Source organism: Helianthus annuus, chromosome 15 (genome assembly GCF_002127325.2).
Source record: "Helianthus annuus cultivar XRQ/B chromosome 15, HanXRQr2.0-SUNRISE, whole genome shotgun sequence".
In the NCBI taxonomy this organism is placed as follows: Eukaryota; Viridiplantae; Streptophyta; class Magnoliopsida; order Asterales; family Asteraceae; genus Helianthus; species Helianthus annuus.
Window position 1 is genome coordinate 112,902,124 of NC_035447.2, and position 22,314 is coordinate 112,924,437.

At 40.3% G+C, this 22,314-nt stretch overlaps 1 protein-coding gene across 1 annotated transcript; it reads left to right on the plus strand.

Moving 5' to 3' along the window:
* The first annotated feature begins 18,796 nt into the window (after nucleotides 1–18,796).
* On the plus strand, nucleotides 18,797–21,757 carry LOC110914063 (protein FAR1-RELATED SEQUENCE 5-like). Its single transcript, XM_022158881.1, has 3 exons — nucleotides 18,797–18,892; nucleotides 20,762–20,956; nucleotides 21,158–21,757. Exons 1-3 carry the CDS (start codon nucleotides 18,797–18,799, stop codon nucleotides 21,755–21,757), a joined length of 891 nt encoding a protein of 296 aa, XP_022014573.1.
* Nucleotides 21,758–22,314: the final 557 nt, after the last annotated feature.

The following is a 22,314-nucleotide window of genomic DNA, read 5'->3' on the forward strand; positions in this document are numbered from 1 at the left end:
TCCATACCTCTGAGAAACCCATCATTCCATGTTTTGCCAATTAGAACAGCCAAGAGCCAACAATCTGTCGCTGGGCGTTGCTTACGGACCGTATGGCTTCGGCCTTGCGGTCCGTAAGCCATAGGCGGATCAAATTTAATCATTCACCTCCTTATGGTCCGTAAGGCATACCCTTTACGGTCAGTAAGGGGTTAAAAATAAATCTTTTTCAAATGATTATCAAATCTTTATAATTAATATCGAATCTTCGGTAATTAATAACCTGACCTTTCGGGTTTGAAGGGGTAACTTTGCGATATGGCCCTTGATTAATTACAGTTAAGGACCTCACGTTATTTACCCGTATTGTTAAGCCCCCGGTTAAATTTATTTATTATCCGGAAAGCCTTAAATTTTATTATTGACGCTTTTAACCCTTCTCGTACTTATCTGATCATAACTTTCTCGTTTTAAAATGGAACTTCGCGGAATTTATACAGTATATTCTAGTGAGCGTATAATACTTGTTACAAAGCCTCGGGAACGTTAAAGGGTCACTCAGAGGTATAATTAAACATGTTGACACAGTTAACCCCTGTGGTTTGTAATCTCTCACTTTCTTCCGCGTTTCTCTTCCGTACGATCTATGATTTACTCGTTTGAAGGTACAAGCATTATTTAGGGTTACTATACAGTATTTTTACCCTTGACTGACATTTATAACCCTCAAATTTATATACTTTCAAGGTTTGTCAATATTAGTCCTTTATTTAATATCAATGCCACGTGTAATCAAATGACACGTGTTAACACATTATTGGACACAAAAATTCGAGGTGTTACATTCTCACCCCCTTAAAATAAATCTCGACCCGAGATTTTACTCAAATAAATAGGGGTACTTTTCTTTCATTGTGGCTTCGACTTCCCACGTATATTCGGGACCTCTACGAGCATCCCATTTGACTTTTACAATCGGTACGTGCTTTCTGCGAAGCTTTTTCACCTGTCGATCTTCAATCGACAACGGTTTCTCTACGAATTTTAAGCTCTCATCTATATGCACATCTGTGTGTGGAATCACCAATGATTCATCGGCGAAGCACTTCTTGAGATTGCAGATGTGGAACACATTGTGAATTCCATTGAGCTCTTCAGGCAAGTTCAGCTTATAGGCGACTGACCCGACACGTTCAATGACCTCAAAAGGTCCTATGTATCTCGGACTCAGTTTGCCTTTCTTGCCGAAACGCATCACCCCCTTCCAGGGTGATACTTTACGCAACACTTTTTCACCCACTTCAAAGTGAAAATCCTTACGCTTCGGATCAGCGTAACTTTTCTGCCTATCTCTGGCAGCCTTGAGACGTTCCCGAATCTGGAAAATCTTGTCTGTTGTCTGGAAAACAATCTCTGGTCCTGATAATTGGACCTCTCCTACTTCCGCCCAACAAACAGGCGATCTACATTTCCTACCGTATAATGCCTCGAAAGGCGCAGCCTTTATGCTGGTGTGGTAGCTATTATTGTAGGAGAATTCGATTAGGGGTAGATTCTTATCCCAGTTACCACCTAAATCGATTGCACATGCGCGTAGCATGTCCTCTAACGTTTGAATGGTACGCTCACTCTGACCGTCCGTCTGTGGATGGTAAGCCGTACTGAAGTTCAAACGAGTGCCCAAAGATTGCTGGAAACTCTTCCAGAAATGAGACGTGTATCTAGTATCCCTGTCGGAGATAATAGACACAGGTATGCCGTGTAAGGCTACAATCTTATCAACATAAAGTTGGGCTAACATATCGGAGCTATACGTCTCCTTGATGGGTAGAAAATGAGCTGATTTAGTCAGCCTATCGACTATGACCCATATTGTATCGTTTCCTTTCCTGGTTTTGGGTAACTTGGTTATGAAGTCCATAGTTACGCATTCCCACTTCCACTCGGGAAGTTCAAGCTGTTGTAGCAAGCCAGACGGCTTTTGGTGCTCGGCTTTGACTTGAGCACAAGTCAAGCACTTTGCTACGTGGGCGGCCACAGACTTTTTCAAGCCTATCCACCAATAATTTGCCTTTAAATCTTGATACATCTTGTCAGCTCCAGGATGGACCGAATATTTGGAACTATGGGCTTCCTGGAGGATAACATCTCGTAGTCCTCCATAAATCGGAACCCATATTCGTCCGTTTAATCTAAGGATTCCATCCTTGCTAAGAGTCAACTGCTCCTCAGTCACTCCTAACTTTTCATGAGGATAATTAGCTTCCAACACAGCCTCTCGCTGCGCAGCTAATATCTTTTCAATTAAATTGTTTTTGACCTCAATGCTCTTGGCATTGATTCTAATAGGTTTTACCCTTTCTTTCCTGCTCAAGGCATCAGCGACTACATTCGCTTTGCCGGGATGGTACCTGATCTCACAATCATAGTCATTCAAGGTCTCCATCCAACGGCGCTGCCTCATGTTCAACTCTTTCTGATTGAACAGGTGCTGGAGGCTTTTGTGATCAGAATAAACCACAAATTTAATACCATAAAGGTAATGCCTCCACAATTTCAGTGCAAATACAATGGCACCCAACTCCAAATCATGGGTGGTGTAATTCTTTTCATGCACCTTTAATTGTCGTGAAGCGTAGGCAATAACCTTGCCCTTCTGCATAAGCACACACCCCATGCCTGTGTGTGATGCATCGCAGTAAACTACGAATTCTTCTGTACCCTCAGGTAAGGTCAACACAGGTGCGTTGCTCAGCTTTTGCTTCAGGATTTCGAAGGATTCTTGCTGCTTTGGGCCCCAAATGAACTTTTCTTTCTTCTTGGTTAGGGAAGTCAAGGGCGCAGCAATCCTCGAAAAATTCTCAATAAACCTCCTGTAGTATCCTGCTAACCCCAGGAAACTACGAATTTCGGTAGGCATCTTTGGCTCTTGCCAGTTCATGACTGCCTCTACCTTAGCGGGATCCACTTGGATACCACGTTCACTTACAACGTGACCTAAAAACTGAACCTCTCATAGCCAGAATTCACATTTCGAGAATTTGGCGTAGAGTTTCTCACGCTGTAGTAATTCGAGAATGCAACGGAGGTGCTTCTCGTGGTCAGCTTGGCTTTTGGAATATATAAGAATATCGTCGATGAAGACGATGACAAATTTGTCCAAATACGGCTTGCAGACGCGATTCATGAGATCCATGAACGCAGCCGGTGCATTTGTGAGCCCAAAAGGCATCACTAGGAACTCGTAATGACCATAGTGAGTCCTAAATGCGGTTTTATGTACATCTTCATCTCTGACCCTTAGTTGATGATAGCCCGACCTCAAGTCGATCTTCGAGAAATAGCTTGCTCCTTGCAGCTGATCGAACAGATCGTCGATCCTTGGCAGAGGATATCTATTCTTTATGGTAACTTTGTTTAGCTCTCGGTAATCGATGCACAAACGCATCGATCCGTCCTTCTTCTTTACAAATAGGACAGGTGCTCCCCAGGGAGACGAACTAGGTCTGATAAAACCTTTTGCCAACAGTTCATCCAACTGGGTCCTTAGTTCCTTCATTTCCGTCGGAGCTAGCCTGTAGGGTGCTCTCGCTATGGGAGCTGCTCCAGGTATGATATCTATTCTGAATTCCACTTGTCTATCTGGTGGCAAACCAGGTAGTTCTTCAGGAAAAACCTCAGGATATTCAGAAATGACAGGAAGATCCTCGATCTTCGGCTTAGGTTCTTCAATTATCACCTGAGCCATGTAAATAACACAGCCCCTGTTCAAACACCTAGAAGCTTTGAGCATAGATACATCTTCGGGCAATCCATACTGCGTGTCTCCTCGAATGGTAAGCGATTCACCACTCGGAGTCTTTAACACTATATGCCTTTTGCCGCAAATGATTTGGGCCTGATTACGGGATAACCAGTCCATGCCTAAGACTATGTCGAAACCCGCTAGATTGAAGGGAAGTAGAGATAGAGGAAAAGAATGGTTCTTAATGGACATTTCACATCCCTCTAGCACAGTGGAGACGGTTTCTATCGTGCCGTCTGCTAACTCTACCTCGTATTTCATATCTAGGGTTTTGATCGGCACGTTCAATAGTTTACAAAACTTTTGGTCTACAAAGGACTTATCAGCGCCAGAATCGAAAAGTACTCTTGCAAATATATTATTTACGAGAAAAGTACCTGTAAGCACATTGTCGTTCTGTACTGCCTCCTTTGCATCCATGCGGAAGACTCTACCATTTGTCTTCTTGGTCTCCTCCGGTTTCCTGGCATTCTTAGGGCAGTTGCTCTTGATATGCCCCTTTTCATTGCAACCGTAGCAGGTTGCGTCCTTGATTTTCTTACAATCCACCGTCTTATGATCCTTGGACTTGCATAGTCCACAGGAGGAAGTCTTTGGCTGCGACTGTGAATTCGACGCAAACCTACATTTCCCAGAGTGGGGTTTCTTGCAGATTTTGCAATTGGGTCTTTCACCAGCCTGCCCATCCTTCTTCGTCTCAGCCCCTCTCTTGCCGTCACCGTTTCCATGGTGCTTCTTTCCAGACCTTCGTGAGGTATCATCCTCACGTTTCCTCTTCTCAGCCTCCTTGCTCCTTAGCGTCCTCAGACGGACAGCATCTAAAGTTAGAGACAAGGAGAGGTCAGTAACTGACCTGAAGGTCGTCGGCCGAGAGGCCTTCACACTCGCCTTTATCGCAGGCTCCAAGCCCCCAATGAAACGGGCGATTCTTCTAGACTCTGGTGTCACAAGGTATGGAACCAGGCGAGACATCGTATTGAAGCTCGTCAAATATGCCTGGCAGTCCAGGTTCGTCATCACCAGTGACACAAAGTCAGACTCGATCTTCTCTACCTCATGCTGAGGGCAGTAGTTTTCCTTAATGAGAGCAATAAATTCCTCCCACGTCATCTTGTATAAAGCAGACTTACCTGATGCCTGCACCAATGCTCTCCACCATGCCAGGGCCTCGCCCTTAAATGACTGGGACACAAACTTCACCACATCCTTCTCTACGCACCCACTGATGTCCACAATAGTGTCCATCTCATCCAGCCAGGTGATACAATCAACAGCACCCTTCTCCCCTGTGAATTCCCGTGGCTTACAAGACACGAAGTACTTGTAGGTGCAACCCTTGGCACCGGATGCATCAGTGTATTCTCCTTCACGACGAATACTATCCTCAGCTGATGAGTGGTTGTCGTCATCTTTCTTGGGTTGAGAGGGTGGTTTGGAGTGTGTCTTTGGTTTGGAGGGTGGTTTTGATATGGTTCTGCCTTGGGACTCAGTATATTGACGATCCAGAGCTGCCTGAACAGCATTGTCAATTAGAGCCTTTAACTGTGCGCCTGTCAAATGCACTGGCGCATTGTCGTAGTCATCTTCATTTGTATGGCTATTCTCTCCATTGGATCCGCCATTGTAACTTGAATCTGTTACAGAAGATAACAAAATTTTATTCAGGAGATTATTATATAATTGTCTTTCATGACAATTTATCAACCATGGTAACAGAGACCATATTTGGTTAACTTATTACTTTATTAAATCTTAGGATTTGAATATATCCTATTTTAGCTATATCAATAATATTGGCGGCATAAAGCCTAATCACGAGGATGTTTTATACTATTAGCCGAGATTTCAGAGAATCAAAGGCATAGAGATTTGAACCGTAGTTCTTTTATCTCTTTCTGACAGGGAGTCATAGACCACCACTGCCTTTTGTCTTTATAAGACAATTATTACGGCCCATAGGCACTACACCTCTAATGGATGTTTTAATATGGTTGGCCCGTAGGCACTACATCACTTAATGGATGATTTAATAAGATTTGGCCCGTAGGCACTACATCACTAATGGATGTTTTAAATAGGGTTGGCCCGTAGGCACTACATCACTAATGGATGTTTAAATAAGATTGATCACCTTCATTGGTGATTTAACCCACGATTTATAAATCATTTAGTTGGGTTTTGAAATCCTTAAAGGATTATTGTATAAGAATGACGCGCGTGATTTTAACGAATCACATCTGCCATGATTGTTAACATGCTTGCAGCGGTTAACAGGGAATCTGAATCTTTTAATTAAGTCCTACCATCTTGGCCGGATCTTAAAAGACACCAGGCTAGGTTTCACTCGTAAGATTCTTTATTTAGGCAGATCAATTTAAAAGGAATGGTTTTGATTTATTTCATACATATTAAAACAAAACTCATAACATACATTCCATAATCTCAAATACAATCACATATTGCCCTAAATGGGTCTTTCAAATAGTACATACCTCCATAGAGGTTTAAAATAAGTGACAAGTCCACGCAGGGACTAACATAAAATAAGGGTCCGTGCAAGGACTAAAAGATAAGTCCACGTAGGGACTGAAATACGATAAGTGTCCACGCAGGGACTTATTTCAAAATAGAAATTAGTACAACTATTAGGGGCTAGTGGTCACGTTTCTTCTTTTTGCCCTTTAGTAGGTTCGCCAAGCCTTTGAGAAATCCTCGGTGGCTCTTTTTCTCTTCCTCGAACTCTCTCTCCACACGATCTAGTCGATGGAGTATCTCTTCCTGTTCAGGAGGAGAGAATCGTGGTTGTGGCGCTTGTTGCGGAACTGGAGGTCTGGGAGGTATTGGATACCCATGAGCTGAGTAGTCCGGTGCTCCCATGTTCCCATGAGCTCCGTCAGGGTAGCGTGCATTATATCTAGCCGATACCACATATGGGTCGCGCTCATAATTGTAGTTGTAATGTGCTTGTGACGGTTCGAACGAGTTGTAAGCCGTTGGACCCGTGTAAGCAGGTATGGGTTGGTCGTACCCAAATGGTGGCGAATTTGGTGCAGCTGGTGCGGAGTTCGCCTCCTGTATAGGACTTGAAGGTCCTTCTTCTTGTAGTGGCGGATAGTGGCTACTACTAGAGTGTCGAGGGGTGCTGAAGTGGATACCCCCTCCTCCTCGTGTGGACATACGAGCATTTGTCCTCCTACGCCTTGGCGGATCAGGCATTACTGGTTGCGCCGGTGGCGGAGGTGGTGGCGTAACTGCCACAAAGCGTGAATCCTCAGAGGGATCCTGTGGATGTCGCGGTTGTTGTGATGTCTGTTGAGGTGGTGTGTAGTACCACTCATGTCGGTCAAACAACGCTTGGAAACTATCTGGCCCCTGATAGGGTGTGCCATGGAAGGATGACCCATCAGAGACTTCTATCGGATGCGTGGGCGTACCACGAGCAGGTTCTGTTGGATCAGTATCTTCGTCCATATGATCCTCGGAGAAGTGATCTTGTGGCCCTAATGGAACAAAACCTGAAGGTTCCTGTATGTAGTCAGCTGGATTAAACTGACCTATGAAGTATGGAGTAGGGTCGTCGTAATTTCGGTGCGATACCGAACGTTGTAGAGGTATGAAGGAAGGTTGCGGGTTGTTGGGATCATTCTCTGAATTTGGCCCAAAGGAGTGCCGGTATGATGGCGTCGAGCTGTGCGAGGTGGAATGCCTCGCGGGTTCATAAAGGTCTCTTCGTCGTTGTGGTTCTTCGCTCCTTGTCATCGAAGGAGGTCTTGTACCTGACGGTCCAGCTTCGTGATCGTGATGTGTCACGATATCTCCTCTGCCTCTTCTTCCCCTTCCACTTCCTCGAAATATAACAGGTGGCATGTTTCCTGCTTTATAAAACTTTAAGTACCAATAATAAAAGAAAAAGACAAAATTGGAATAAAAATTCGAATTTGTCCTAAGTTCTTGTCTAGACTCAAGTATGTGCAATTGTGTTATTGAGATTAAACACAATAGGATAGTGTTTAATTCACTCAACGTTGGCTCTGATACCAACCTGTCACACCCCGATTTCCACGTGTATCACCGGTGGGCCCGGTGGGGGATTACCGTGACGTAGTTGGCAACAATATAGTCAAACCACACAATTATATAAATGCACAGCGGAAGCTTAAAGATAAATATATACTTCAACCTCTGGTTGTAATATCAAATGTATTACAGAAGTCGAATGTATCCACAGCGGATCAAAATAATAAAATATTGTTCATTCAGATACGGCATCGAGTTTGCGAGACTATTCGTGATGCTTAGGAAGCTAATACCAGCCAATTTCGTATAGTACCTGCACTTAATCTTTTTGGGGAAAATACGTCAGTTTACACTGGTAAATACGATCAACTGACACATTTAAAAATGTTTATTAAAATTGATTTGAATGCACGAGGCACAAACTCTTTTATAACTTGGGAAAATTATTAAAATCTTGTGAACGTATTACATGTTCTTTTATGCGTTCAGTAGCCCGGGTCGTGCTGGGTTAAAGATTAATAGACACACCACATTGCGTAAAACCGTAGTATAGAAACCAACGGCTACGTCTTTTAATTAAATGTCGACAATATATACCGGGTGTACGCCTACACTGGGATGTCGATGGTCGTGGCCATTTCGTAAAATGATGCCAAGGATATCCGGGACAACGGTCATTAACCCCCCAAAGGCTTTTAAGAAACAAAACTGTTTAAATGAGCCGATCATAATATTTAATTAACCACCTAAGCGATGGAAGATATGATGCTCAATCAAGCGGTAAATATTATACCGTATCCCAAGCCCGTATAGGGGAAATAAGTTAAAAGTATTTACCTTTGCAAGTATTATTCCTTAATTTGATTAAATCACCGATAGCTTTTACTGGGCTCCTAATCTGGAACGAAGGTTTTAATTAACCTCTTAGAATCCTAACGGGTCTTTATATTGGCCGTAGCCTAGACCGGTTGGTTCCGGAATATAAATACGGTTTAATCGCGCGAAAAGGCGAAAACCGAGAATGGAATGTGATTCTGCCCTAAATAAGTTCAAAGGCTTGTTTTATATGGGTTCAAGGTTCACACTCTGGATTTTGGGGTCCAAATAATATAATTTGACCCGTATCGACTATTTTATGAAAACTAGTTTCATAAGCCGAACCGTGTGCGCAATAGGCGAATCGGTTAACCATGAGAGTCTTACGTTTATTTCCTAAGTCAATATGCCTTAAAGAGGTTGTGGTATCAGTAGGATACCTTCCGTGATGCCCGTAACGAGTTTAAGTTAATATTACGCCCCGTAGGGGTTTTTCGGTCATTTTAAAGACTTTTAAAGAGCTTTTCGAGTTCTACAGGAATTCTGAGTTTCCCGAATAGTTTATAAAGTCTAAAATACTTTATTTATTATTTAAAATCAGTAGTAACTGGAATCGGGTCAAAAGACCTTGTAGAACTCAATGTTTTGGCCGAAAAGGGCATATTCGGTATTTACCGAACCGTAGCCATAACCGCAGGTTATGAGCAAGGTGAAAATTATTAAAAATCTTTAAAGTTCCAAAAATATTATTTTATAACAGTGGGTAAAAGTTTTGGTGACGAAATCTCGGTTTAGATAGGCGTTATGCTAATTGCGCCGTTTATTGCAAAAGTTTCTTATAAATGCGCTATTTAGCATAACTCTTATTCTAGACCTCGGATTGACGTGAAACTTTAAGGACATGCTTATAAATTAGTAAGCAAGGTTATGGCCCGTTCACACGTCCGAAATACTCGTTTTAATTTAAAAAGGGCGTTACGGTCAACTTTTAGGCGATTAACGGAAATGCGTAAAAAGACTCGGACAAATCATGAACCGATCACAGAGGTCTACACCATCATGTAACCTGGTCCTAAGAGAGTCCTAAGGCATATCTATACCTCACTAAAACGGGTCAGAACTGAAGTCAAAGCAATAGTCAAACTTTTGCGACATTCGGCTCCGAACCGGGTCAATATAGCAAATGGTCGATTCAAACGAGCGCAAACAAGTTTATATACTTAATATCATGTTTTAAGAGTGTCTAAACAGGTTCCATAGCATATACTTACAGATTATACATAAATCGCACAAATAGCTTTCTGTTGACTTTTTAACCGTTCGTTTGACTCGACATTTGAGCTAGTTAGAGTGGTGATCAGGGGGAACCCTTTTAGAGGTTTATTACCCACATTAATGCCAACTCATAACTACCTCTGATTCGTCATAAGACTGAACCATCTCGGATTTATTTTAAAGTCAAACCGTATTTACGACGGTTTGGTTTCTAGTGATTTACTAAGCATAAATTGAACTACAAAGGAACTAAGCAACTTACAGAAGTTGAGACTTGATTGTAGAACAGAGGAGAATTCTTGAAAGCTTTTGGAATGATCAGATGAGAGTGTTTGAGTTGTGATGAAAGTTATGAGCATAAGCATGCTATTTATAGCCAAGGTCAAGCCCTTAGATCATTACACAACACTCTACAACTGATAAGGGATGAATGGCATGTGTCCTAGAGGTTTATGGGTCGAGTAGGGGCGTCCATACCTCTGAGAAACCCATCATTCCATGTTTTGCCGATTAGAACAGCCAACAGCCAACAATCTGTCGCTGGGCGTTGCTTACGGACCGTATGGCTTCGGCCTTGCGGTCCGTAAGCCATAGGCGGATCAAATTTAATCATTCACCTCCTTACGGTCCGTAAGGCATACCCTTTACGGTCCGTAAGGGGTTAAAAATAAATCTTTTTCAAATGATTATCAAATCTTTATAATTAATATCGAATCTTCGGTAATTAATAACCTGACCTTTCGGGTTTGAAGGGGTAACTTTGCGATATGGCCCTTGATTAATTACAGTTAAGGACCTCGCGTTATTTACCCGTATTGTTAAGCCCCCGGTTAAATTTATTTATTATCCGGAAAGCCTTAAATTTTATTATTGACGCTTTTAACCCTTCTCGTACGAATCTGATCATAACTTTCTCGTTTTAAAATGGAACTTCGCGGAATTTACACAGTATATTCTAGTGAGCGTATAATACTTGTTACAAAGCCTCGGGAACGTTAAAGGGTCACTCAGAGGTATAATTAAACATGTTGACACAGTTAACCCCTGTGGTTTGTAATCTCTCACTTTCTTCCGCGTTTCTCTTCCGTACGATCTATGATTTACTCGTTTGAACGTACAAGCATTATTTAGGGTTACTATACAGTATTTTTACCCTTGATTGACATTTATAACCCTCGAATTTATATACTTTCAAGGTTTGTCAATATTAGTCCTTTATTTAATATCAATGCCACGTGTAATCAAATGACACGTGTTAACACATTATTGGACACAAAAATTCGAGGTGTTACAATTGCCCCTTGATGTACAATCTCTCTTTTAAAAAAAAAAAACATTTTTTTTAACCGAACCGACCCGACCCAAAACCCGTTCTGACCCGGAACCATTTCAACCCAAACCCGTTCTGACCCGAACCCATTCTGAACCGAACCCGTTCCGACCCGAACCAAAACAACCCTTTTTTGTAACTAACCCGTTTTGACCCGGACCCACTTTGACCCATGACCCAACCCGACCCGTTTGCCAGGTCTAATGTCGGCGATTGATATGTTTATCTAGAGACATATGAATAGTAAAGAAAGTAGTGTGCGACTGGTTTGCAGGACACCTTAAAGTTTAAACTTACTTCAGTCTTGTTTAGTTAGCTTAATGTAAGAAAATAATCACTTTTAGACACTGTTTTCTAGTCAACACTGTTAAAAATATTCTATATATTTAGTTTTAACGTTTTTCTAATATTTTATCTTGTTTCCTTTTGAGGTGTGATCTCTTGATGGTGGGCTGCTTGTTACCGTTGGTCACATGTGCTGGGCCTGTGTTCGTGTTTGATGCTGGGCTGCTCCTTATATTGGGCTAAGGGTTTCATGTCTTTCTCATATATAAAAGAGGGGGCTGTCTCCGGATGATGTACACCGACTCTCTTTTGTCTTCTCCTTCTCAAACCCTAAATCATCTTTTTGATTCCTCACACGTACATTCGTGAGGAATCCTTTGTTCTTGTTTTTAATCATTTGGTTCATTTAGAAAGCCTGTCAATCTGTGATGACTAGCTAGTGTTCTTGTATTGTGATTCTGAGAAGTTCATCAATAAAGTTGCATTATATTTTGTATTGGGGTTTAATCTTTGAAGTTCTGACATGGTATTAGAGCTCCAAGATTAATTTGGTGCTCTGGTGATCTTCCGCTGCACTTTCCGTTGCCTGTTTCTCCGGAGGTTTCTATCCAAGGGTTTTTTAAATTAAAGGTTGGTTCTTGTGGTGATTTCTTGGCAGATCTGTGGACCGCCGTGTCCTTCCTGGATCTTTGTTGATCGTGGTTGCTGTGCCGCTGTTGGATATACGAAACCCTAATTTTTAGGGTTTTCTCGTTGGATTGCTTGAAGTACTTCCTGTTGGTCCCGTTTAGGGCAAACCAACAGTTTTTTGGTCTTCTGTCTTCTGATCAAGCTCTTGTAACCCTAAGTGAAGGTTACAAGTCTTGATCCCTTGGACTTCATCCCCACCCACTGTGAGATCTTTCCTTTTTTCTTTGTTTAGTTTTGCATCATCCTTTATTGTTTGTGTCTAGGCATACTGATACCGGGTTTTTAGGTGAGACCGGCTTGATTTGGGATACAGAGAGGGTCCACTCTGTTGCATTTGTTTGTGTCTTTTAGCTCCCTGAATATTGTCTGCGGAGGCACCTTTTGAGTGATGAACCTCTGATCGGACCTCTGTTCAGGCTTCGCTTCGTCCCTGACCTCTTGTCACTTATTTTTTGCTGTTTCTCTGGTGTGCTGTTCTGATTTGGTGTTTTCTTGTGTGACTACTTTTCTTGCTGTTACTGCTTCTCTGTGACTGTGTGTTACTATGCCTGATACAGAAAATCAAGGGGAATCCTCTGTCACCTTGATTAGTAAATTAGATGCAAGTGACCCGTTATACCTACATGCTAGTGACTCTAGTAGTCTTACTATTGTTAATATTAAGTTGAAAGGAACTGAGAATTATGTGGTATGGTCAAATGCTATGAAACTTGCTTTAACTGCAAAAAATAGGCTAGGATTTATTAATGGTACCTATACCAAATCAACTAAAGATGATGTTCTTGCAAGTCAATGGGATAGATGCAATTATGTTGTTTTAACCTGGATTCTCAATTCTGTTTCTGAAGAATTATATGTTAGTCAAGTTTATTCTAGGCTTGCTAGTGAAGTTTGGAGTGATTTAAAGGACACTTATGACAGGGTTGATGGGTCAGTTGTGTTTGGGTTATACCAAAAAATCAATTCTGTTAATCAAAATGGGGCTAGTGTTTCAGAATATTATCATAAACTCAATACTATGTGGAAACAATTTGATGCCATGGTTCAACTACCTTCCTGTACTTGTGATGCTTCTACTAAATACAATGAATTCAGCCAACTGATCAAGCTTATGCAGTTCTTAATGGGATTAGATGATATTTATCAACCTGTTAGAACAAATATGTTAACTAGGGATTCTTTACCTACTGTCAAAACTGCTTTTTCTATCATTTCTAGAGAAGAATCACACAGAGATTCAAATAAATCCTCTAAAATTCCAAATGTTGGTTTTACTGCCAAGGCAACACAATTCAATGATAATAAAAAGCGTTTTAACAAAGGTCCTAATCCTAACTTAAAATGTACTCACTGCAATAAGGTTGGTCATGTGATTGAGAAATGTTTTGAGATTCATAGTTATCCTCCAAACTATAGAAATAAACCAAATCAAAACAATTCTCAATGGTCTAAAGCAAATGTGTCTGCTAATAGTTCTGTTGCCAATAATGATCAATCTGCTAATTCTTCCTTGAATGCTTTAACTGCTGATCAATTTTCCAAGCTGCTAGGTCTGTTAAATGAATATAAGCTGGAAGATTCTGCCAAATCTAACATGGGTGGTGAGTGCTTTAGTGCCTTTACTCCTTTAGGGTCTTATAAAAACACCTATTGTTTTAACTCTAGCTTTTTCCATCAAAATAAACTAAAATGGATCGTTGATTCAGGAGCTAATCAACATATGGTCATGAACAATGACAACATGTTTAATCTAGTTGATGTATCTGAGTATGATATTACTATCAAACATCCAAATGGAACTGATGCAAAAGTTAAACAAATAGGGTGTTTTAAACTCTCTGAAGATGTGATCTTGAAAGATGTTTTTGTTGTCCCTGAATATTGTGTGAATCTTATCTCTGTTCACAAACTTGCTATAGATAACAAACTTAAAGTAGTTTTTGACGAGCATAACTGTTATATTCAGGATGTTTCCTTAAAGAGAAACCTGGTGATTGGTAGGCAAATGGATGGTCTTTATTTCTGTGGTAACTCTAGTAAACCTGTGATTGCTTGCTTTAATAAAACTGAAACAATAAAGCTCTGGCATTCCAGACTTGGTCATCCAGCAGACCAAGTCCTACATGTTCTAAAACTTAAAAATGAAACAGGACAAGTTGAGCCGTGTGACACGTGTCACAAGGCCAAACAACATAGAGTTCCCTTTCCCTTAAGTGACCATAAATCCAAAAATATTGGTGACCTTGTTCATCTTGATGTTTGGGGCCCATATAGACGACCCAGTCTTGATGGGTATAAATTTTTTCTCACCATCGTTGATGACTACTCCAGATCTGTCTGGGTCTACCTAATGAAGTCCAAAACTGAAGTGTTTGAAAATATTAAAAACTTCCATGACCTGATCCTCACTCAATTTGAAACAAAAGTCAAAATTTTCAGAAGTGATAATGGGTCCGAATTTATCAACACTCAAATGGAAAATTTTGTTAAAACACATGGCATACTTCACCAAACCTCTTGCACTTACACCCCCCAACAAAACGGGATTGCTGAAAGGAAACATAGGCATCTCCTGAATGTTACAAGAGCTTTATTATTTCAATCTGGTATTCCCTTAAGATTCTGGTCTGAATGTGTTCTCACTGCTGCTTATTTGATTAATAGGACACCCTCGTCTGTGTTAGGTGGTAGAACCCCTTATGAGTTGCTTTATGGCTTTGAACCTTCTCTCGATCACTTGAAAGTTTTTGGATGTCTATGTTATTTTACGGTCTTAACTAATACCGATAAACTTGAAGAAAGAGCTGAGCGATGTGTCTTTATGGGATATTCAAACTTTAAAAAAGGATACAAACTTTGGAGTTTGGATCAAAGGACATTCTCCTTCTCTCGAGATGTCAGTTTTTATGAAACCATTTTTCCTTTTAAAACCAATCTTTTTTCTAAACTCGATCTTGACAAAACAAATACTTTAAATCATTCCAATTTTTTTGATATCTATGAACCTTCAAGTGATACAAATCCCAATGATGAAGAGAAGGAGTCTCCTGATTCTGTACCTGAGACACAGCAACACAGTAGCTCAAATGAGCCAGTTGATGTTGCTGACACTCAGCAGTCATTTGCTTCAGGTGACATGGCTAATGCTCAGCATCATGATGAGTCTCAAAGTGAGTCTGTGAAGGTTGACTCAAGTGTTACAAATGATGAATCAGTCCTTCCTGAGGGTAACCAACCTAGTCTTAGAAAGTCCACTAGACATGTGTCTGCCCCTAAGAGATTTAGTGACTTCATTGTTGGAAATGCTAAATATAGTTATGATAAAGTTGTTAACTATGCTAATCTATCCAGTGAAAATATGTGCTTTGCTGCTAACTTAAACAAAACTGTTGAACCTTTTAACTATAAAGAAGCATGCAAAGATAAAAGGTGGATATATGCCATGAATGATGAACTTTCTGCCTTATATAGTAATGACACTTGGGATATAGTTGATCTTCCACATGGGAAGAAACCCATTGGGAGTAAATGGGTTTACAAAGTCAAATACAAATCTAATGGTGAAATAGATAGATTTAAGGCCAGACTTGTTGCCAAAGGCTTTAGCCAGGTTGAGGGTATCGATTTTGAGGAGACCTTTTCTCCCGTTGTCAAGATGGTCACGGTCAGATGCATCATCAGTCTGTCTGTTCAAAATAACTGGCCTATATATCAACTTGACGTAAATAATGCCTTCCTTTATGGAAATCTAAGGGAGGAAGTCTATATGATCCCTCCTGATGGTCTAAATGTAAATAACAAAAACAAAGTTTGCAAGTTAAAAAGGTCCCTCTATGGCTTAAAGCAGGCCCCTCGTATGTGGAATGAAAAACTTGTCCAAGTTCTTGTTAAAATTGGTTTTGTTCAGTCTAAGTGTGACCATTCTATGTTTGTTAAATCTGATAATTCTGTGTTTATTGCCTTATTAGTCTATGTTGATGACATTATACTAACAGGAAACAATGTTGATGAAATTAATAAAGTGAAATCCTGTTTAAAAAAGGAGTTTCAAATTAAAGACCTTGGTTTCTTAAAATACTTTCTTGGTATTGAAGTCATCAAAAGCAGTGAGGGTACTTGCCTTACCCAAAGAAAATACTGTATGGATCTTTTAAATGAATATGGGATGAGCGGGTGTAAGCCAGTTAACTGTCCCGTAGAGCAAAACCACATTTTGACAAAAATGAGTAAAAATGAGAAATTAAATGATGTCAGTATCACTGGATATCAAAAACTTGTGGGCAAACTTATTTATCTCTCTCACACTCGCCCTGATATTGCCTATGTCGTTCACTATTTGTCCCAATATATGCATAAACCAACAGAAGCTCATTCCCAGATAGCCTTTAGGCTGCTGAGGTATTTAAAAAATGCTCCTGGCTATGGCATTATGTTTAAACAGAGCGATTCCTTCCAGTTATCAGCCTATGCTGACTCAGATTGGGCTAAGTGTGTTGACAGCAGAAGGTCTGTCACTGGGTACTGTATCTTTCTCGGAAACTCTCTAGTTTCTTAGAAAAGCAAGAAACAAAGCCTTGTCTCTCGTACATCTGCTGAAGCAGAATATAGATCCATGTGAAGTGCCTCTTGCGAAATCTTGTGGCTGATAAATGTTCTAAGGGAACTAAGGATCAATGTTGCCTTACCAGTGACGCTGAATTGTGACAACAGTGCAGCCATTTCCATAGCTGCAAACCCTGTGTTTCATGACAAAACAAAACACTTTGAGGTCGACTTATTTTTCCTTCGGGAAAAAATAGCAGGAGGTATCATCAAAACATCTGGTATAAAGTCTGAATTCCTGCTTGCGGATGTGTTCACAAAAGGGTTATTACCAAGACATCATGAAGAAATGTGTAAGGTTCTTGGTCTCACAAATCTTTTTAAACATTAAAACTGAGGGGGGGGGGTGTTAAAAATATTCTATATATTCTGTTTTAACGTTTTTCTAATATTTTATCTTGTTTCCTTTTGAGGTGTGATCTCTTGATGGTGGGCTGCTTGTTACCGTTGGTCACATGTGCTGGGCCTGTGTTCGTGTTTGATGCTGAGCTGCTCCTTATATTGGGCTAAGGGTTTCATGTCTTTCTCATATATAAAAGAGGGTGCTATCTCCGGATGATGTACACCGACTCTCTTTTGTCTTCTCCTTCTCAAACCCTAAATCATCTTTTTGATTCCTCACACGTACATTCGTGAGGAATCCTTTGTTCTTGTTTTTAATCATTTGATTCATTTAGAAAGCCTGTCAATCTGTGATGACTGGCTAGTGTTCTTGTATTGTGATTCTGAGAAGTTCATCAATAAAGTTGCATTATATTTTGTATTGGGGTTTAATGTTTGAAGTTCTGACAAACACGGTTCTAATTTTTTTTTCATTTTCAACCTGATAATCAAACTTAAAAATTAAGATAGAACCTGCTACCATTTTGTTTTCGGTTAAGACTGTTTACTGTATTTACTGTATTTACAGTAAAAATATTAATGGAAAGATCAGTATAAAAACACAAAAAAAGGGCTGAGATTGATCCGAGGCTCATAAAGAAAAAAATAGCTTCATGTCATTTTCAATACTTAGGATTGTTAAATTACTAAATTACACACGTTGGCCAAAAGTAAAACTAACAATTTTGAAGAAAAACTGGCCTAAAATAACCAACATGAAATTCTACCTTCCACCCATTCCGCTTATATGTAAAGGGTGAGGGTATTGAAACACCCATACTTTTTGATTGCACCCCCCCCAGAGGTGGCATATAGGGCAATAAGGGGAGTATATAGTGTGAAAGCAATTAATGTGCTAGAAAAAGGGTTTTGATAAGCCTCTCATTGCTCTATAAGATGCATATAAGGTTGTGGTAGTTGGAGCATTAAACCCTATACGCCTCTCATTGAGCAATGAGAGGCTTATCGGCACGACTTTTGATAAATTTAAGGTATAATTACTGACATGAAAGGAGTTCAGTCTGAAAAAGCGTGAAAGTGACCCATATGACCCTTATCGACCTATACGACCCTTATCGAGCAAAAATGTTTGTTTACCCAAGCATACGGGATTTATGGCTTCCAAAATTTTTCAAACTCACAAAATTTCGTCTGAACTCCTGAAGATTCTTAACTAAAAAATTTGATTGAGATCGTGAAGCATAAAGATGTCGTTTTGGGGCATTGGTAATATTTTTGGCGAAGATTCGAACCAGTCGTACGTCTCCGAAAGCATTTGGTTATCCGGCGTTGATCGAGGTGAGGAGGAGGTTCTGTCCGTGCCTCGTTGTGATGACGGGGGTGTGCGACCCACGTTACCTGACTTGAACCAGGTGTTTGTAGATGAGGGGGAACCATCTTACATTGCCCAAAGTTATCCGCGACACGAATACGGGACTTACTATTCGTATATGGAAAACAAACACAAGTTAGAGTATGAGGAAGGTGCTATGGAGTATGAGAAAAATGATAACGAAGTCGAAGAAGGTGCTAACGACTTTGAGTAAAATGATAACCAAGTCGAAGAATGTGCTAAGGACTTTGAGGAAAATGATAACGAAATCGAGGAAGATGTAATGCACTTTGAGGAGGGTGTTGACGACGACGAACCTGCTAACGAGGAAGGTGTTCACGACGACAAGCGTGCTAATGACGAGAAAAAAACAAAAAAAGTATGACATAACCGTCAATTACGTGTTATTCGTGTGACATAATGTTGATATAATTTTAGAGTGGATAAAATGATTTTGTATACATGTTATTCGTATGTATATAATTTTTAGAGTAATACAAGTTTTGTCCTTTATGTTTACATCAAATTTCAAGCCCTGTCCTTTAGGCTAAAACTTGACAGGCGGTGTCCTTTACGTTTCAAAATCTTGCACGTTTTGTCCTTTAGGCCAAAACCAGTTAGATTTTTTGGTTAAATCTGGTCATGTGTATTGCACATGAGGGCATTTTTGTCCTTTCACATTTCAAAGGGCTATTTTGTAAAAAACTTTTATTCATGGACTAAATTGTACAAAACTTAAAAATAAAAAATATATAAACTCCCTCTTTTCTCATTCAATTCAGATCTCAAACTTCTATCTCTTCTCACTCTCTTCCCTCTCTCTAACAACAGTGGTGGAGTGCTTGATGGTTGTTGTGGTTCTATTGCAGGTGGTGGTGGGTTAGGGGTAGTTGTGATGGCAGGTTAGGTGTGGTGGGTGAAGGGGTGGTTTTGTTGGTGGGTTAGGTGCGATAGTGGGTGAAGGGGTGGTTTGTGGTGGTGGGGTAGGTTCGGCCGGCGGTGGTGGTGATGTTATAGGCGATTGCAGGTGGTGGTGGCCGGAGACTCAATGCCGGAATTGTTTTTTAGGGTTTTTGATATTTTTGTTTTTGGGGATTTTTGGGGGGTTTTTGATTTGGTATTTGGGTTTGTTGAGAATGATCGGGGGGGGGGGTGAATGTGATGCAAGTAGCAGTGAATGTTTGGTGATGGTGGTGGCGCCGTGGTAAGTTACGGCAGAGGTGGCACCGAAAATGTATAGGGGTGGTTGTGGTGTTGGGTTAGGTGCGACGGTGGGTGAAGGTGTGGTTGATGGTGGTGGCTCGGGTTAGCCTGTTTATTTCTGTTTGCAATTCAGGTTCGTGTTTGTTCTCTTTTCCGTTATATGATTTGGTTCTTCATCTTTTGATGATACTTAATAGTTCCGATTTGGTTCTTCATCTTTTGGGTGTCATGATTGTTATGTTGGGCGGTTTAAGGTGTGGTTGATGGAGGCGGTGGCGGTGGTGGCGGTGGTGGCGGTGGCGGTGGCGGTGGCGGTGGTGGTGGTGGTGGCGGCGGTGGAGGGTGGTGGTGATGGTGATGGTGATGAAGGGTGGTGGTGATGGTGGTTAGTAATTTACTCTATATATATAGTTAAAATAATAATAATAATAATAATAATAATATTTTTTAAATTATTTTGTTTTATTTTTAAATAATATTAAATAAATGGGTTAGAAAGACTAAAATGCCCTTGGGTGACCAGATTTAACCAAAAAATCTAACTGGGTTTGGCTTAAAGGACAAAACGTGCAAGATTTTGAAACGTAAAGGACACCGCCTGTCTAAGTTTTGGCTTAAAGGACAGTGCCTGAAATTTGATGTAAACGTAAAGGACAAAACTTGTAATTTACTCTAATTTTTATTAGGTTGGAGAAATCTAGAAAATGTTTGACCCGTCCCGACCTTAACCCGAACCCGACCCGAAATTGTGTCATACATATTAACCCGATTTCGTTATCATTTTGGTGAAATATTATATATGTTCTGGTGAAATATTTTCTTAAAAATAGATTACTTAGGCTTGTAAATGAACCGAACGAACACGAACGAGGCATGTATACTGATTAAAAATAGAAAATGTATGATACGAAATTTCATACAAACCCAAAAATGTGTCATACATATTAACCCGAACCCAATGTTGAACCCGAGTTTTTTATTGTTTTTCCGACAAATTAATATATTAATTTCATTTATGTGGATTTCTAATGAACCTTTTTTTGAGGTATTTGGGTCACTTGAAGAATTGAAGAATTGGGTATACAAAAGAGATGTTGTGAAAGGTTACGTCATTGTCACCCAACGAACGAGGAAAAAAGGCGAAGGTGCGTCAGCAAGGACAGTGAAGATATGGTTGCAATGCGATCGTGGCGGCGAACCCAAAAGTAAAGCATCCGTTCAGCGTTCCGGTAGCAAAAAGGTTGGTTGTCCTTTTAGGGGCTGTTTGGCTAAGCTTATTTTAGTGACTTATTTACTTATTTACTTTTTGAAAAGTTAAAAGGTGTTTGGGTTAGCTTATTATGTGAGAGGAATAAGTAAATAAGTCATTCCATTATGACTTATTTGCTTTTCAAATAAGCAAATAAGTAAATAAGTCATTCCAATAAGCTTAGCCAAACAGCCCCTTAGTCTGATAGGGAAACTAGACTCAAGTAGTGGTAGTTGGAGCCTTGTGGAGAAGAAAAACATTCACAACCATGAGCCTGCTGAACTTCTCGAGGGCCACGCGTTTGCTAGAAGGCTGACCCCGGACGAAGAATCACTGGTGGAGAGACTTTATCTGCAAAACATGGAGCCTACAAATATACATTTAACCATAAGAAATCAGTACCCACATAGCGTGCGCATTCTACAAGACGTACAAAACATGATTAAAAAGATTAAACGAAAAATGTACGGCGATCGAACTCCAATGCAGATATTGGAGAGCATGCTGCAAGAAGAAAGGTACGTTTATTTCACCAGAGTGAATCCCTCCACAAACGCGGTCAAGAAGGTTTTTTTCGTTCATCCGGACTCGTACAACATGTGGCGTGCATTCCCACATGTGTTGATGATTGATGCTACCTACAAGAAGAATGAGTATAAGCTTCCGTTTATTCAAGTTGTGGGTGTGACATCGACACACAAGTCTTTTTGTGTGGCTCATGCGTTTGTCTCTAAAGAAAAAAAAAAGATAACTTCTTATGGGTCCTGGAGAAGCTCAAAGAATTGTTGGTAGATTGCATGGAGCCACATGTAATTGTAACAGATAGGGATCAAGCTTTGATGAATGCTTGTGATAAAGTATTCCCAAAAGCTTCCAAATTGCTATGTAGGTGGCACATCTCACAGAATATTCTAAAACACTGTCGGGCAAAATTTACGGATGAAGACAGAAAATATTCAAGCTTTCTTGGTCTCGACTGTGTACTGTAGTTCTCCCAGTCCGAGGCTATACAATTATAACTTTCAGCGGCTTTTCACACGACTGGTTAACGACGAACGATCAGGTACATATTATATTAGTTTACATACATTCATCCATACAAATATACATACAAACATTACAAATCATTGTATTCATTTTTTTTTCAGATGTTCTGGATTATTTGTATGATGTGTGGCTGAAAGATTATAAAGAAAAGTTCGTTTCAGCTTGGACTAACACAGTCCCCAATTTTGGTCAACATACAACCAACAGAGTTAAAAGCCAGCATTCTAAGTTTAAGAGATACATTAAAGGGCCATACAACTCGCTCCATAGACTTGTGTGTCTTGTTGACAAAGTTGTAGAGT